At 38.2% G+C, this 17,687-nt stretch overlaps 1 protein-coding gene across 16 annotated transcripts in view; it reads left to right on the forward strand.

Annotated features, from left to right (window-relative positions):
* Positions 1-17,687, forward strand: part of MAGI2 (membrane associated guanylate kinase, WW and PDZ domain containing 2) — a 756,464-nt gene that overhangs the window by 446,421 nt on the left and 292,356 nt on the right. For all 16 annotated transcript variants that reach the window (XM_087764995.1, XM_087764994.1, XM_009462907.2 and 13 more), the window contains one exon: positions 5,150-5,269. In XM_087764995.1, coding sequence (XP_087621121.1) covers positions 5,150-5,269 — 120 coding nt within the window. The remainder of the gene's footprint in view (positions 1-5,149; positions 5,270-17,687) is intronic.

Below are 17,687 nucleotides of genomic sequence, written 5' to 3' on the forward strand. Positions count from 1 at the left end.
AAAGAGAGACATATAAATTCCTAGTTGTTCTTCTACCTGGACTAACTGGCATGGAGCTTTCCAACCCTGGAGTTCTTCCAGAGTTAATAATTCCATAGTTTTATACTAATAATGGGAATCTGGACTGACCATTACATGAACTGACCATTTTTCCTATCTGCACTAGCAGTCAACTTAAAACTTCCATGTTAAATGTTATTTACTGTTCCCCAAGCTCATATAAGCAACATTTCAAAAATAGTTTATTGCTATTAAATTAACACACTCCTTTTCCTATTTATTGTAAAGATTTCTTAGGTGTCTAAATTTATACCCTCAGGTGCCTTACACTCAGTTAAAAGCAAAATGTTCTTTCAAAGGCTATTCATGTAAATGGCACCTTATTTCTCTCCAGAAACATAGCACCATCATATAACATAACATTGAGCATGGAAAGCCTGAACTCAAGTATGGTGAATCACCATGTTTCCCCTGCAGGACAGAAGAAGAAACAACCTGCAAAAGCAAAGGGTCTTTTTTTAAAAAAAAACAAACAAAAAAACATGTGCCACATAGCTTAAATGTCTCTAAACTGTAACAACTACCCATCTTGAAGTTATAAATCCAGACAAAGCAGTTGCTCGGTGAATGACCCTAATATTGTTTTTGAGAGCAAATCAATGTACGATGCAAGCAGTGCTCATAAAATCAAAGAAAGTCAGTATCAATCCAGATTTTTAGGTCAAGTTCCTGTAATTTCTAAGCTACCTACACGTTGTGTGACAGTACTCACTTGTATGGACTGGTCGTGGTTACTTGCAAGCTACTCCTTTTGTGTCGTCTGTTCAACAACAACAATAGACAAATAGTCTTAAATATTCATAGTGAAAATATCCTTTGCTGGTTTTGATCCTGCAGGATCATGTTCTTTCATTATGGAATTCAAAGGTTCTTTTTTCATATGTTACCATGGTAACTGGGTTCCTATTTTCATTTTACATTAATAAAAGGCTAAATATTATAAGCAGTAGCAAGTGTGTCCTATTAAACCTTGATGCTGTATAACAAAAATGTTGTGTTTCTGTAAAAATATAAGGCTTGGAATTCAATCCTTTGTTTTAAGTCTTGAATCACCATAGTTTTAGGCCTGCCTATCTGTCTATATGAATGTATTTAAGACAAAATCTATTAATAACAGTAACTCTACATTAATTTAAAAGCAAGGAAAAAGAAAAATTCCCTATCGTCTATAAAACTCCTATATATAGACCTCAGTGTTCAGATCTTGATAGGTGTTTAAGATTCTCCAGTAACTGCCTCCAAGTCTGTTAACCTGCACATTGCAAACCCTATGGTGCTTACAGAAAGGTATAAAGGACGGCAGAAGTATTAATAGCAGCAACTCAGTTCCTCCAGGGCAAAGGAGTAAAAGAGGCAATAACTATTGATTATTCCATTAGTCAGGGAATTGCTTTAACCATTTGCAAGATCTCAGGTCCTCCAGGCTGAGGGAATGAGAACAGATGCAGGAGGGAAATGGGGCTCAGTAAGATTTTATCAAGAGCAATAAAGTTCTGGTGGGGATGGAAACTGCTGTACCTGGGGTAGGAGTCACATGCAACTAGAGATCATGGTTTGCTCTTTTCTCCACTTTTTGAAGGAAGTGAGTAGTTGACGTCTTATAGAAGTACAACCCTCAGTGTACGATACAATGCAGAGGTCTTGGAGTAGACTCTCTAGGGATTATAAGGAAAGAGGGTGAAACCTTCCATGTTACCATCTGAGTATGGTAACAGTATTATCTCCTGGCATTGTAGGACAACCAAGCAGGTATAGGTAGAACTGGCAATAAATTTTCCAGAAAATCTGTTTTTCCCTAAAAATGTTCATTTGTGTAATTTACCCATTTCAATTCAACTTCCATGAGAAAGGATTTCTCATCTCCATGCTGGGATATCTAGTGAAACCATGGGGTGCAAGAGAAATGCAGAAAGGAAAACATACTGTAGAATTACCAGTAGCTATTTAGTCACCTAGGAAAATCAGTGGGAAACTGAGATTCAGAGAGACTTAAATTAAGAAGCTGCTGTGTACAGTAGCACACTGGCAATTCTGAAATGGAGTTCTGGGTCTTTTGCCACAAAAATCCATTAGTTTCATCTTGAAGCAAAATAGCAACTGTTTGAAATCTTGGAGTATTACAGAACAAGATAATTATTACATCTCCAGCTCTAATACAGGGCATCTCATGGCTACCTTACACGTGGGGATAGGTGATGAACAATTCAACTGGAGAACAGACAGGCTAGAGTTAAGCTGTGTTAAGGATACAGAATTAGTCTATAATTGGACCATGCATTTCATTTGAAATAGGGGAAGCAGATTAGACAGAATATTCAATTCATAGTGCAGGGCATATGCAAACATTATCATACATGTACCATATCGGAAAGAATGTGACTAAGTCACATAAGGGCAGAAAGGTCAGGTCTTTAGCTTCCAACTTAAGAGAGGGATTCAGAATCTGAAATTTAGTCCATTACACTTTTCTAGGCAAGTTGACCAGAGACTGTGACCAAAATAGAAAAGCACAAGGATAACTGAGTCTGTTGTTGGACCTCCTGTGAGACTTTGCAGTCATCCCTGCTGAATATGACTGCTGAACATCCATGTGTTTAAAACAAACTGCAGTGTATTAACACTTGTTAACACACACATAGAATCATTGAAAATTTAGATTGAGAAGGAGCGCAGTAGGTCATCTGGTCCAACTTTCCACTCAGAGCAGGGCTTACTTCCACATTTTATGTAACTTGTATTTTTGTCTGATTGATAAACTTTTGGTAATCCTAGTTTGGCTACATGAAAAAATATTGACGAAACAGTAAGCTAGAGGTACTCATCTGATATGCCAGCTTCTTCCCTGTGCTATGTCTAGGAATAACATAGCCTTGATTTGCCAAAGTGTTTACAGTTCCTGTCAATAGACTTTGGGAGTGAAAAATTCCTCAGGAGAGAACATGCAGATCAAACATCTGATGCTTGTGCTGTTAGCAGATTTCCCAGGAGCTCAGGGGCTTGCCAGAATCCCTGTGCTTTTGCACAGTTCTCAGAAAGGGCTGGAGATCTTTGAGGATGCTGCTGCATCCCCAGGGGTCAGATATTCCATGGGGAGTAAATTCAACATATTTATGGACAATCTGAGTGTCTCAGTGTTTTAACTATACCATCCCTGAAACACAATAGTAATAATCCTAATGAATCCATTTCTGCAAATATGAAATTCCCAGAAATAAACAGCCAAATAAGATAAGTTTTAGTTTTAAATGTTGAGATGAAAAGGGAATTGGGATCAGACAAATGATGGAAAAGGTCTTACAGATTTATCAAAACATATTCCTGATGTTAGGTACTGAAATATTAGCTTCTCAGGCACATCCAGTCTTTGCGATAGACATTCAGGCTGCTTGAGGAGAGAAAGGTGTCTATGACAAGCAGTCCAGATAACCTAACTAAGGCACCAACCATTATGTCTCTGTGTCTCCATGGACAGCAAGGAGTTTGGACAACTCTGAAGGCCATCCAGTGCTTTGGGAAAGCTGAGCACTGGCCAGTAGAAATCACTGAGAGCATGGGAGTCCTGTCATTGTCACTGAGAGAACCTTGCACTTCTAATGTGCTCTTCATTGCACAGAAATCTCCATTAGATCTAGCTATAGAGTGGGATTCAGTATGAGATTAAGACAGCTGCATTTTGGGCAGTGCAAAGGATAATCTTGTGCATTTGGGGCAATCCAAGGGATATTTTGTCCTTTGCATATCTGCTAGCTTCACATGGATATCTGAGGCATCCCACAGAGACCTATATATGGCCAACAGAATTGAGCTCTTAGCAGGCAGGCAGCTGAATAGCTCTCTTGCTTCCACCATTGATTTCTATTGATTGTAATAGTTTACACACGTGGCAGAAATGTGAACAATTACAGTTAGTTTTCTTGCCCTCACGATGAGTCTCACACAAATTGATTCAAGAGGTTTAAATGCAGATGTCTGAATAATAGACATCAAAAAGTACATGAAATAGATTTTATGTTAGCTGACCTGAAGAGATGTCTGAATAACTACTGCATAATATGAGAACCACAATACAGTGTTTAAGGTGGTGGATTAATAACTGCGGAAGAGACAGCATCTTTTGCACAATATCGTAATGTTAACCTTTTGTCCGGGAAGTGGAAGATCTGGTTTCTAGCCACTTCCCAGTGTCAACAGTCTTGAAACCAAACCCTGCAAGTGTAATGTAATCACTACAGTATTGATAAAGGATTGATTGATTAAGATGTTTCAAACACTCTGAGACTGAGGAGGACCTAAAACTCTCCCATTCCCAAATGGAGTTTTGAGACTTATTTAATCATTTCAGTCAAAGTAGATATAGCCTGACCAAAATAACCTGGACCGTTAGGAAATTAGGTCAAATTCAGATACTTCCCTGCTAACATCTCAACTTCTGCTAGCTAAGCCGAGTCACTTCTTAGCATGTATGAAATATTGTCTGTCGGCGTTTATGGAGTTCTGCCTTCAAGAGATGACAATAGAGGCAATAACTAAATATAAGCACCTTTGCAGTTTGACAGCATGGTTAGCAGGTGATTTGAATCACTCAGTCCCAGAAGCCTAACCATTTATCAAGTCCACTTAGAGCACTGAAACAAGCAATGTGAATATAACCCTCACAGATTTACTTACAGGTTTATTATTTTGTGTGCTAAATAAATGTTTAAAAGATCATGAAGCAGATTAATTGTAGACAAGACTTTGAAGCCATGGAAAATACACATCAAAGATTTGTGTTACCTCTGAATGCCTGGTGTTACTGAGGGTCTTTCTAGTAACATAAAAAGAATAGCAGTATGATACTTTTTCATTAGTGAGAATAAATAATATGGATCCAAAGAAAGTCTGGCATGATCTTAAACATGCATCTTATATACCTCTGTCAGCTTCAACAAATGTAGCTATATGGTTTTGAAAGACATCCTGACGAGGAGGATGTGCTATATATTGTGTTGTATAAATAGTTTACTCTCTAAATTTTCCAAAACTTTCAAAAAGATCATTCTACATTTAGGTCATGTGCTTGACAGTCTGTCTGTCGTCTTATTAATAGGCACCACAAGGCCACATAAGGAGGGGGAAGTCCCTGGTGTGGACTATATTTTCATCACTGTTGAAGATTTTATGGAATTGGAGAAAAGTGGTGCTCTCTTAGAAAGTGGAACATATGAAGGTAAGCACGCTTTTACTGCTAAATCTGTCTCATGTTACCATTATGCTTTTTGCTAATTTGATGGAATTGCACTGGGACATCCCATTACAAATGTGTCATTGCTACTGTTATCAGAAATTTGTGAAGAGCCATATGGCAATTATGAAAATATTTTCATATGTAAAAGCTAAATGCAGATGAATTCATTGTAATTTTAGTATATTCTACTGATTAAGAGAAACAGGATAATACATTGCACTTACAGGAAAGAAACACTAGTTCTTTATGCCAAATACTTGAGGAGATTTCCACAAAATTTCAGCAAACAGCTGCTTTTCTAACATAGGACAAACAAACTCTACAACAGAAATCAGTTGTAGGGCTGACACTTTTCCTTTGCATGTGTGATCCTACAAATATCAATCTATATCAGGGGTTGAAACCTCACTATTTTCGTAAAACAGGAAGGATTTGCTCTGCCACGTCTTATGGGCTTTGTAAAGTTATTGAAAAGAACTCATTAATTTTTTAACATGACAGAGGGATAGGAACTGTCCTAATGACTGTATTAGAAAATGTCTGTATATGGGGCAAAGAGCCAGTAGCTTATTGCAGAACAGTGCTTCCCAGGAGAACTGGTGATTCATCTGATTTTAAACCTTTTCCAAAACACAGCTAACCTGAAAGGGAAACTGTTATAAATGGAAGGGCAGTTACATAGCAGGACATTTTAATAAAACCAGAATAATGCTATACTAGTTTAAACCAGATGCTTCTTAGAAATATACTAGTATTTAAGATAACTGAGTAATGGATAGGGGTTTTTTACTGTAATCTTCAAAATGAGAGGGAACACCCTTTACACGAAAAATATGACCCATACATATGAGAATACCTGGGTGAGTAGAGCCATTTACAGGAAGCAGCCCCGTATTTTTACCTTGTAGCAAAAGAAACAATGAAGACCTTTTTGTCCTGACTTTGTACCTGTCAAGGAAAGCATCTGAAGATAAATAAGAAGCTATTCACCCCAAAGAAAATCATTAGCTGTGTTATAAATAGCAGGAAAGAAGGTAATCCTTTCTCACCTAATCAGCACAAAGTACCCATTGGAAAGTAAATAAATTTTCATAAAGGGTTATATCAATACAGAATTTGTAACAAAGATTTCCATTAAAGAAGGTCAAATAAAGGAAAATATATCATCTTTTCCTTTTCTACTTTTTTCCACACTGTCTGACACCTAATGGTAGAAGTTACCTAAACATTAATGCAAGTACAACACCACAATTTTATGTTTATCAGAGATTCGTTAAATAACAAGCCTTTCTTGAAGTATCTTTTTGTTACCTTAGGTGTTTGAAACCAACGTTAAAGGAGCTTAAGTGTAGCACAAGTCTGTCATTGCTTGACCATGTAATTTCATTAGTTTGTAGCAAGTTTGTAGAGATTGAACTGCTAGGTTAATTTAATTCACAGTGCTCTTCTGTCCCTCGAGGGGTACTGAGAGGTGTCTTTTAATACCAGCTCCCAGAGCTGAGTGGACAGCAAGGTGAAATATTGGTTGGGGAAGTCTGCATAACTCCTTAAACCGGCTGAGGACCTAGCTGAAGAGAGGTCCAAAGTCGTGACTATGAAATGTCTGTCACATCATTTGCTGATCACAGATGACAAGTTCACTGAAGCCAAGAAGTCAGAAACTAAATACAAAACAAAATAAACTCAACAGACCAATTTCTGCATAAATCCTGTCTTTGATTCCCAGGTTTCCCAAACACCAGATGTACGTTAGCTGACTATGTATTACAGCAAATAATAGGTAACACATTAGAAAATATACCTAGTTTTCACATGCTGTTTCTCCTATTCCCATACAAAGACACTTGGACATGACCTTACAAACTTACAGCCCCCATTCCCTGATTAATTCCTCATGACTGTAGTAACTTCCTCTGGGAAAGATTTTGCTAATCATTCTGTCACAAGTTTTCTTGAGCACATTAAGTCTGCAGTGATTAAGCTTACTGGTGACAATTATAACAACCAGAGCAAAGAAATTTTCAATTCCCCCCACTAAGAGAAGATGATTTTTGAATCCTTCCACAGATCAAGCAACTTATGTGAGCAAGTCTGTTCTGGGAGGTGAATTTTCTCTCCTTATCAACACTGGTTATCAGGCCTCTGAAACAAAACAGCCTCCTTTTTAACGATTCTGAATGTTAATAGATTGGTTTGCAAGTTTCTTTATTATTTCTTTTTTTGTCTTGAAAAAACTCTGTATTTAGTTAAGTTCCTATAGTTTCTCTGAGTCGGTCTATGCTGATTGTCTAACCACAGCCACTATGTACCAGTTTGTCTCTAACAGAAAAATGTTTTAAAGAAGTTATTTCTCATTTAGTTGGGATAAAAGGACAGACTCTGTGTACGTGTTGTTTTTCACCACTTCTTGACTAGAAGGGTTGATTCAGTCAATTTACCTTCTACTATATGAATTCCAAAGAGAATCAGAAGCATCCAGGTAAAACAGAGGAGAAGGAGGCCAAGTGGAAACTTACCTGACACTGAGTGTTTGTATTGGTCTTTATAGTATTTGGTATTGTTGGGAGAGGGCATATTTTCTCATAGTAATGAGAAAACCAGTGAAAACAATCAGAAACTGTTTGTTCTGGTGCAAGCATATGATAGTTGTGATTCCAACCTAGACAGGATAAAATCTAAAAGTGAAACCAGTGTATATTCTTAGAAAAATATAGTTTTATAGTTCTTTTTTTTTGAAGTACACATTATTTTTTTAGTTTTAAAATAGATTTTTAAGTTATAAAAGCTTCAGAGTTAAAAATAGGATGCTCTGTGACCTCCTTACTACTTAGGCTTTGAATACGCCTTTCTTTGTCTACCACTTTTGCAACAACTGTGAATGATTGCAGTATTCCAAAGTGCTGTAGAAAAACAACAGTATGTTCATGATAAAAACTCTACAAATCTCTTTTTTTACCAGTTTTGTAAATATGAAAATATTTAGTTTCAGTAAGACCAAATCCATTTCTATTTTGACCTTTTATATTTATGCATTTTGAGCAACTGCTGAAAAGACCAAGTCATCTTTATACACATTAATTATTTTAAACATACATAATGGTACATAAACAGTTGTTGCACATTTTGCAGCTTACCTGTGGTAAAGTTCCGTGGCAATCTAGGTGACACTATTCAATGCAGAACGAGAAAGAGAAGAATACAAGGCTCACTTCCACTCTCACTCAGATTAACAGTCCAAGTCACATTAACTTCAGTGAGGTTGTCATTGAGTTCTGAATTTGTAATAAAATTTCAGTGAATTCCACCAACGCATTGCTATTTGGGGCAGGGAGTGTTTGCCTGAAGCACACTAAACTTCTTTATTTGGAGGTCTTTGTGTAATAGCGCAGCCAAATCATAAAGGTTTCACTTTGTTTCTTTGTAGCAGAATTCCTATTTACCGTACTGATTAAAGGAATTCTGATTTGGCCCAGAATGATAACTTCATTGGGGATAAAACTTGTTTCCAACACAGATATTGGGGTAAGGTAAAATAACCATAGTTGTGTACCAGAGGAGGAAGTGTTCCTGTGCAGAGTGAAAGCCACCTGCCTCTGTTATGCAGACTCATGTAGCACAGGAGGACGTGCCCCAGCAAAACAATCCACATTCCTTTTCCAGTTTCTGCAGTGAAGTTCATAGATGGTCTTTGAATTGGCACAATATGTGCAAATCTATAAAATGCAGAATAACAAAGCTGTGATGAAAACAAACTGTGTGTACATGCGTGTGCTGTCTTTTATGACTTCTCCAATAGGAGGGTTGGCTCAGTATCTGTCATCTCTCTGATATGTCAAAACTTGTATGGAGACTTCATGGATCACTGACTTCAAACAGTTTTCCCATCTCCTTATTAGATCAACAAAATTTCTTAGCTAGTGCAGCGTATCAGTAGACTGAAAATGTACTTGAAATGTGTATTGGTTAAGAATGCCAATGTTCATACACAGAAATGTGACAGCTTCAATATTATTTCCAAAACCCAGATATCTTAAGGCACGTGATTGAAGGTTATGGTAAGACATCATTATAAACTCTTAACAATGTAAGAGTGTAAGAGTAATGCATGCTATGGGTAGAATTGTCTTTTAAAAGTAACATATGCAGTAGCAGTACCAGAAATAACAAGAATTATTCAGTGTATAAATACTGTGAGAAAAAGAAACATGTTTGTTAATACTCCATAAGGACATAAATGCATTGCAAATACACAAAAGCAAGAGGGATTTTAGCAGCGTGGTACTCGATAAGAAATGCAGACATAGAAAAGCTTGTTCGTAACTGTTAAAGATGTGGCAAAATTATGAAAACAAGTTAATTCAACCAGTACACCTATAAATAATGTACTAAGTAGAAATCTCTTTTTTTTAATCAGATTTTTGTTTGCCTCAGAAGAGCTCCATAACAGTTGTTTTATAAAAGACATGTTATTTACTATTAATATAAGAATAGTCCTTGATTTATCCCATGAAAAGCAATCATTTTAGTTATTGTGCCATTAATTTTGTCAAAAGTCCACTTTTTATCATTTGTTTGATTGTTTGGAATTATCTCAAATTCATTCACTGGTTAAAATTCAAAGCTCACTGAAGCTATTTAACCACTTACGTGATCATGGACTTCCCTTGGCCCCACTGAAGTCCATGATAAAATTCCAGCTGGCTTAAATGGAGACAGAATTTCACCCATTTTTTTTTTACTGATGGAGTATTATTTGGCAGAAGGCTGAATGTTAGCTGAAATTTCCTTAATATTCCAGTACTCTGTAATTATTAAGTCTTAAAAAAAAAAAGTTGAATACCTCCCATTGGTAAAACCGTAGTGTTCTGTATTACTTGTTTATTTGAGGACACAAAACTTACAGTTGTTTTATGAACATTTTAAAGGGTTAACTTACATGTTTTCAGTTGAGTCACCATTATGTTGAGCTCCCATGGGAAAGTGAATGTGGGTTGAAGCTGAGGTCTTACCTGTGACTCTTCTCACTTACTCACGTGTAAGCAACACCGGGAGGTGCTCTGATTCCATTCACATAGGCTTTTATTCCATCTCTCAAGCCAAATTTAGTCTAAAACCTTCTAAACAATCTAAACCCTTCTGTTCAGCTAATGCATTTTCAATTAATATTACATTTTACTATCTGTAAATTTAAAACATGAGTTAAGGACTGCTCCACGTAGGCAATGGAGTTTTTAATTAGTGAATTGTGATGACAATGGTTTTATAAAGAGGTGGTGTTTGATTCCAGTAGTTTTCATTCCATTCTTTCATGTAAAAAATTTTAAGGAATTCAAAATTCCACCCACTTACTGTATGCAGCGTTCCCTTATGAGCAGGACATCCTGACCATTCTACAGCAGAGGGATACAAAGGAAATGAATCAAAATAAAGATAATAAAATACTACTCTCCTAAGACCTAAACACACTAGTTAATGAAAAATTCTGATTTAAAATGGAAAACAAAGGAATCACGAGGGTAGATGTAGATAGATAAAAATAGAAGTAGTCCTTCAAAAGCCATGTCTTTTAACAGCAGAAAGTGTTTTCAAGGGCATAGATGAATGAAATTAGATACTTTACAGTAAAGATCACATTTGTGTTGAAAGTGCCTCTTGAAGTGGTAGATCCCATTTCAGTATGATGTCCACTTCTCACCACCGTATTCAGAGAACATGTAAAAGTGGACACATCAACATTTAGGTCAAAAAATAGGAGAAGAAACCTTAAACACAGTCAGTGATTTAATGATCTGATTGCGTTCTAGTACCTGTTCTACATTAGTAAGATTTTATGGGCTTTGTTGTGTTTCCTCCCTTACCCTTGGGGCAGAGGAAGGAGTTGAATCTCATCATTAAATACGAAATGCAAAGAACTAATGATTTTTTTCTTAAAAAAAAAAAAAAGTGTGAAGCATAGCCCTCAAAAATGTGCATGCTCAGAAGCTCGAAAATGTAATGTCAGTGGATATATCAACATGTATAAGGAACCCTGTCTACACTTGTTAATGTATTTTAAGGCATAAAACATCACGTTTACTTCTTTTTTTTTAAAGTTTATTTAAGTATGTTGTGATTTTCTCATGGAATTAATAAGGAAGTAATCAAAATTGAATAAATATGATTTCCTTTTTGTATGAGAAACAGCTACTTTGTAAAATTACACTATTGCAATATAAAAAGTGACTTTCATAACTTCTACAGAGCCTTTTTAAACTTTCTGAAATGTAGGATTAGGGTGACAGAATGTATCCTTCCTCTCTGTTCTGAATGGGAGGCTGTATAAATGCTCATTATTTTAATAATTAGTATTCCTGGTGTGTGGTCACTTCCATCTTAGGAAATCGGGCTTCTGACTTAGCTAGCATCCAGAGACAGGAACACTGATGACATCAAAACACTAACTGTTTTGTGAGTGATGCTGCTTGCCTTCTGCTGCCAGGGCTGTCAGGTGAGGGTAGTGTCCATAGTCCTGCTGTGGTCCTCTCACTCCTGCAGCTTGGGCTCTTCTCCCTTTTCTGCAACAAGGCTTATGCTTAGAGGGTTCCCTCACCTATGTGGGTCCTGCAGCAGGTCACCATCCTCCATAACTGACTGGTGACACTGCAACCAAGCTGCTCGCTGGGGAAAGTGCAGATACCCGAGGCTGCAGGCCATATCAATAGGCAAATACTGTTCTTTCAGAAATATTGAAGATATGGTCAGTTTTGTCCTACTGCAAGAACACAAGCAATAAGAAAAGATGACATCCAGATATTCATTATAATGTAGCACAACTGGTCTCTACAACTACCTGAAAGGAGGTTGTAGTGAGGTGGGTGTCAGTCTCTTCTCCCAAGTAGCCCATGATAGGATGAGAGGAAATGGCCTCCAGTTGCGCCAGGGGAAGTTTAGATTGGGTATTAGGAAAAATTTCTTCACTGAAAGGGTTATCAAGCATTGGAACAGGCTGCCCAGGGAAATGGCTAAGTCACCATCCCTGGAGGCATTTAAAAGACATGCAGATGTGGCGCTTGAGGACATGGTTTAGTGGTGGACTTGGCAGTGTTAGGTTTACAGTTGGGCTCAGTGATCTTAAAGGTCTTTTCCATCCTAAATGATTCCATGATTCTATTATTCTATGAAAAAGTGGCACCTGAACCACATGTGTCAGTATAGGTGAAACCCACTTCCACAGGCATCCAGGAAACAGAAGCTTATGTGATTATAGTTTTATGCATGAAATTGGAAGAGTTGGACCATTCTGCCTTTAAACAGAGAGCATCCTGATGCAAAGATGTGATGGATCCTTCATCGTGTGCACTTCCAGACAAATCAAAGAGATCACTGGCTTCCCCACAGCTTCTAACAGGGTTCAGCTGAAAGAAAACCAATAGTCATTGCAATTGTCTCTGTCTCCAGGAGCATCCTTCTGCTCACATCCCCTGCCCAGTAGATGGTTGTAGCAAGGATGGCCATGGATAGACTTGATCTGTGCATGGGTTGAGTAGTCTGTGATTGGGATGCACTTGACTGAGCTGTGATGCAGTCAGCTGCTAGACTGAACACCATGCCTGGCTTGCCAGACAGCTCTGCTGCCTAAGTAGAGTGTGCTAGATGGCCAGTGCAGTGTTTCTACCATCCCAGGGTGCTGGCTGGTACTCTCCCTGAGTCAATGTGCAGTGCTTCTTTCAGCCAGTTGTGTCAGGCACGAGGTCATAGACTAGCCACTGTCACACAGGGCTTGGTAGAACCTGTAATTCTGCTGGCTAGTGCTGCATAGCTCAGCAAAAATGTGCATGGACATTCAATTCATCTAATTTGTGTTCTGTTGAGATTCTGTGGCTACCACAAGCAGCAACTTATTGTCAGCTCAGGGTTGCTTTAAATTACATCAGCTGGTAATTTTCTTAAGGAAATCAGATGGATGTATGTTCCCCAGGCACACAACACTTTGCTCATGTGTGTTCCCAGGATGTAGAGCAGGACCAGGTGCCACAGAGCACATATTATATGGGTCTCTGTGCTCCAGAAACCGTTTCTGCTCAAACAGGCTTACTGAAACAACTGTCAATGTACTTTGTTTTATATCAAAACTAGTTCAGCACCAAGAGAATCTCAGCTCCAGAGAAATCAAGAAATGACCTTTGCCTTTATGCTTTTTTTCTGAGCTGGGTTGACCGTGTGTCAGCTGAGTCCCAGACTTGCCCTATTCTTTACAATTCTGTGCGGTCACTACCAGAAAGGTATTAACAAACTGAAGTGTCCAGACAAAAGTAATGCAAATTACCAGGAGAGCTGTAGGGAATAAATTTAGAGAACTCATCAGATAGAGCTTTGTTGAGTAATGATTGAGAAACTCAGAGAATTTAAAATGTGTGAACCCAATGAATGAATAAAGATAATTCAAAGTTGAGCAAATAAGTAACCAGGGCTAATGTGATGTACCTGGAAAAGATGAACATTTGGATTTAATATTGGGAACAAATTTTCTCATACTGATGAGATGTAAATGTTAGAATAACCTCCAGAGGTGGAGATCCAAGTTTCATCTCTTAGGAAGTTTAAAAGTAGTTATTAGTAAAAATACTCCTGGACTAGTAGAGGGATTAATTAAAGGCTGTAGTATAATATTGTCTACTTCAGTATAGTATTTATTAATGCTGTCTATGTGACACATTAGGTTTTGACTCAGGGTTTTTCTTTATAAAACACATCACAACCAGTTAATGTGCGCATTTCAGATACGTTTCTAACTGAACTTTGGCTGCAGTATGCATTGTGCTGTTTTAGTTTAAATGCAGACTGTATTAGAAAAACACTGTCAAACTCTGTACAGCCTGAGCTATCAGGCTATCACACTGATAAGGTATATTTGTCTGTAGTTATTACAAAAGATGTTAAAGAATTTAACATCTCAAATTATAGATCATAGTGATGTGTCACTGCTGTGGAGAAGTGTTTGGCTAGATTGCTCAGTTACAGAGATTTCCATTTTTTAATACATTACTGGAGAGGCACAATGTTTGTTATATCATATCCAGTTTACATGCAATTATCATGTTATTATGTCTTTATGAAGTGCCTCTGGATTTTGTATCCTCTTGGATACTACACATTTGTATTTGTGATATTTCTCATTACTCAGCTTCAGACGAGAAATGATCACCTTCCTGTAGCAAGTTGTATTCTGCTAAATACCATAAACTGCAGTCTAAAAAGTGTTTGGGAGGTTCTTCCTAAAACACATGGAGAAAATCCCCACTGCTACAAGTCTTTCCATCAACCTCAGAATTTTCGAAAAATACTGAAGCAGTTTTATTTTCTAAAGGCAAGGTATACTGAAACTTCCATAATACTTTCCTGTTAACATCTTCCTATGAGTTAAAGGATTTTTTTTTTCTGAGTATGTTCCCTAAATCCTTCTTGCCTTTTTTGAAGCTAGTTTTAACAATTGCCTTCTCTAGCCTTTGCTCCCTTTAATCACCACAGCTTTTCAAACTTGATAAGGAATGGCCTCAAAATAACATCAAGCCAGCTTCCCAGCGCCTTCAGATGCCTCCTATCCAGTCCTATGGACTTGCATATGTTCAGCTGACATAATTAGTACCTAATTTGATCCTTCTGTACCATGGGTAGTACCTGTCTCTGCCAGTCTTTGCTACTAAGCAAAGATCTGAAAGGCCTGGGAGTGAGCAGCAGACCTTGCAAGTAAAGGCTGAGGGAGTGAAGACATTGAGTCCTTCACTGAGGTAGCCTTTTCCATATTCTTCACCACTTGGTCACCTATCGCATTGGGCAGTGGGCCCACGTTCTCCCCAGTCTTCTTTTTGTTGCTGCTGTGGCTGTAGAAACCTTTCCTGTTGCCCTTGATGTCCTTCAGCAATTTCAGCTCTAGCTGTTCTTTGGCTTTCCTAACTCTGCCCTGTGTATCCAGGAAACATTTCTCTGTTTCTCCTTGGTTGCCTGCCCGTGCTTCTGCCTCCCTGACACACCTGTAGTGAGGAGTTCCCTGGGAGCAAAACTGACCCTTCGAGTCTTCCCATGTTTGCACGATGTTCCATAAAACCAGGATAAGGCTTCTCTGCACTAGCAAGGATTGGATTGCAGTTTCAGTATTTCTGTTCTTTCAGCAGAAATTACTTTGCAGCAAGACATAAAAAATTCCTTTTTATGGCCTTGGGAGGAGTTATGAGGTATTCTAGGACTTTGCAGTACTGCATGCAACCCTGGTCATGGCTGCTACGGTGGACTCCAGACAGGTGAACAAAAGTGTGCATCTTGCTGCCTGCTGGCACAAAACAAGGGAATGGGCTGTTTCCTATCAAGATGACCTTAAAATAATGAAGGACATTAAGAGCAGTAGATTGTGCCAAGTGTGGAATAGTACAGTATAAGTGTGGGAAGAGGGTCTGGATTTGTATGGTTAATTGAAAAGAGGGATTCAGCTACTGATACAGCTTTTTCTGCAATAGTGTTACATTACTTCCCAAGTGATCTAATTAAAACAAGATAAAAAAACCAACAAAACCCAAGCACTAAAAGAAGTGTTTGTGTTTCAAAGCAAGGCGGTTTCTGATTAAAAACAAAACAAAAACTAAAGTTATTAAAAACAAACAAACAAAACCTTTTGAGTGTAGGGAAATCCGTATATTGGGTTTATGCTGTTTTCAAATATAATTACTCTATGTTTTACCTTGTGTAAATGAAAGAATAAATAGATCCACGGGGTTTTTTGGCCAATGGAAGGCTCCCCTTGTATTTCTTTTAAAAGTAACAGAGATACAATCAGAAAATAAGGTCAAATATGCTGGTAGAGAATGCAATATAATAGCCCAGTTGATGACCTACATCTACAGTTATGTCATACATGCAGAAAAAAAAAGCCAGGAATATAGAATAAGCTTTAAAAGTTCCTTCTGATGCAGAAGAAACCTACGCCAGCATAAGGAAAATGTAATATATTCCGTGCACCAGCACTGAAAGTGGTGCAAGAGAGGTGCCACAGCATCTGCAAACTGAGTGGCTTTTCAGGATTTACGTTTATCTTTCCAGACTCATTTAACTGTAAGTCTAAGCTCCCTCAGCCATCACAAGGAAGAAAGAGGATGTGACTTAGCCATGACCACAACATGTTGATATCTGACCTAGTTTAGAGCTTCCTCAAGGCTGCTGAAGATCAGAGTAATGCAAAGACAAAAATCTTGCTTTGATCTTAGTTCACCCCCAAATTATGTTGCATACTCCATCACTGAATTTTGGGCTCCAGGAGAAAAATCTAAACTAAAAACCAAAAAAAATGTTTAAGTCCTTCTGAGTTGCATAGTGATGTGCCTGATAAGAATAATGAACTTTCAAATTGGTGATAGGGAATCAAATACCCTTTCTGTCCATGGATAGACACATTTGCCAGGTCTTCCACAGACATTGAGGTTGATTGTAGGGGAGTGATCCAGTTCTTCTTCCTTTGTGTTCTGTGCATATGAATGCTCTCCCCTAACAAGCATAGAGGTCATAGGAGCTTTAAAGGACAGAACCAAACTGACCTTATTTCTTGTTGCTTTTTGTATCTACATGGTGTCAGGGAGCCCCAGGCATAGACCAGGAACAACTGGCTAGGTGCTGAAGAAGCAAAAAAAAAAAAAAAAAAAAAAAATTTCCCTCAGGAATTTACACTTGCAGCATGAGATGAAGGACAATAGATGAAAGCAGTCAGTAAGGGAAACACAAGAAGAAAATAAAACACAACTGTAGCAGAATGCCAAGCCGTGGGTGTCCATGGACCAGCGATTTGATTGCTGTCATGACTGTACACAGGAACACTTATAAAGAGGTATGAAAGAGGTGTGAAAGGGGTAAAGAGGTATTGAAGAGGCAATGGACACAAACAGAAATGGGGACAGTTCCATCTGAATATCAGAAAACACTTCTTTACTGTGAGGGTGACCGAGCACAGGCACAGGTTGCCCAGAGAGGTTGTGGAGTCTCCATCCTTGGAGATATTCAAGAGCAGTCTTGACATGGTCCTGGGCAACCTGCTCAAGGTGACCCTGCTTGAGCAGGGGGGTTGGATGAGATGATCTCTGAAGGTCCCTTCCAACCTCAGTCATTCTGTGCTTCTGTGAAATCATAAAATCGGTGACATGATAGTGTGGATATAAATAGTTCTTCCTGAGGGCATGTCAGGAGCAACAGGGAGATACAAAGAGATTTTGTAAGATCTAGTGCTAGCAAGAACAAGAAAGGTGAAAGCAAATGCTGAGTTGAATGAGGAGTTATGCAGGTAGGAAGGTGGAAACACTACAGAAAATAAGTAAGGAAGGGAGAAGACGTGAGTGCTGTGATGAGTGCTGGTAAATTAGCCAAGAGTGGCAAACAGAGAAGA

The sequence above is a fragment of the Nipponia nippon genome, unplaced genomic scaffold (assembly GCF_047370975.1).
Source record: "Nipponia nippon isolate SJK-2023a ecotype South Korea unplaced genomic scaffold, ASM4737097v1 scaffold_3, whole genome shotgun sequence".
In the NCBI taxonomy this organism is placed as follows: Eukaryota; Metazoa; Chordata; class Aves; order Pelecaniformes; family Threskiornithidae; genus Nipponia; species Nipponia nippon.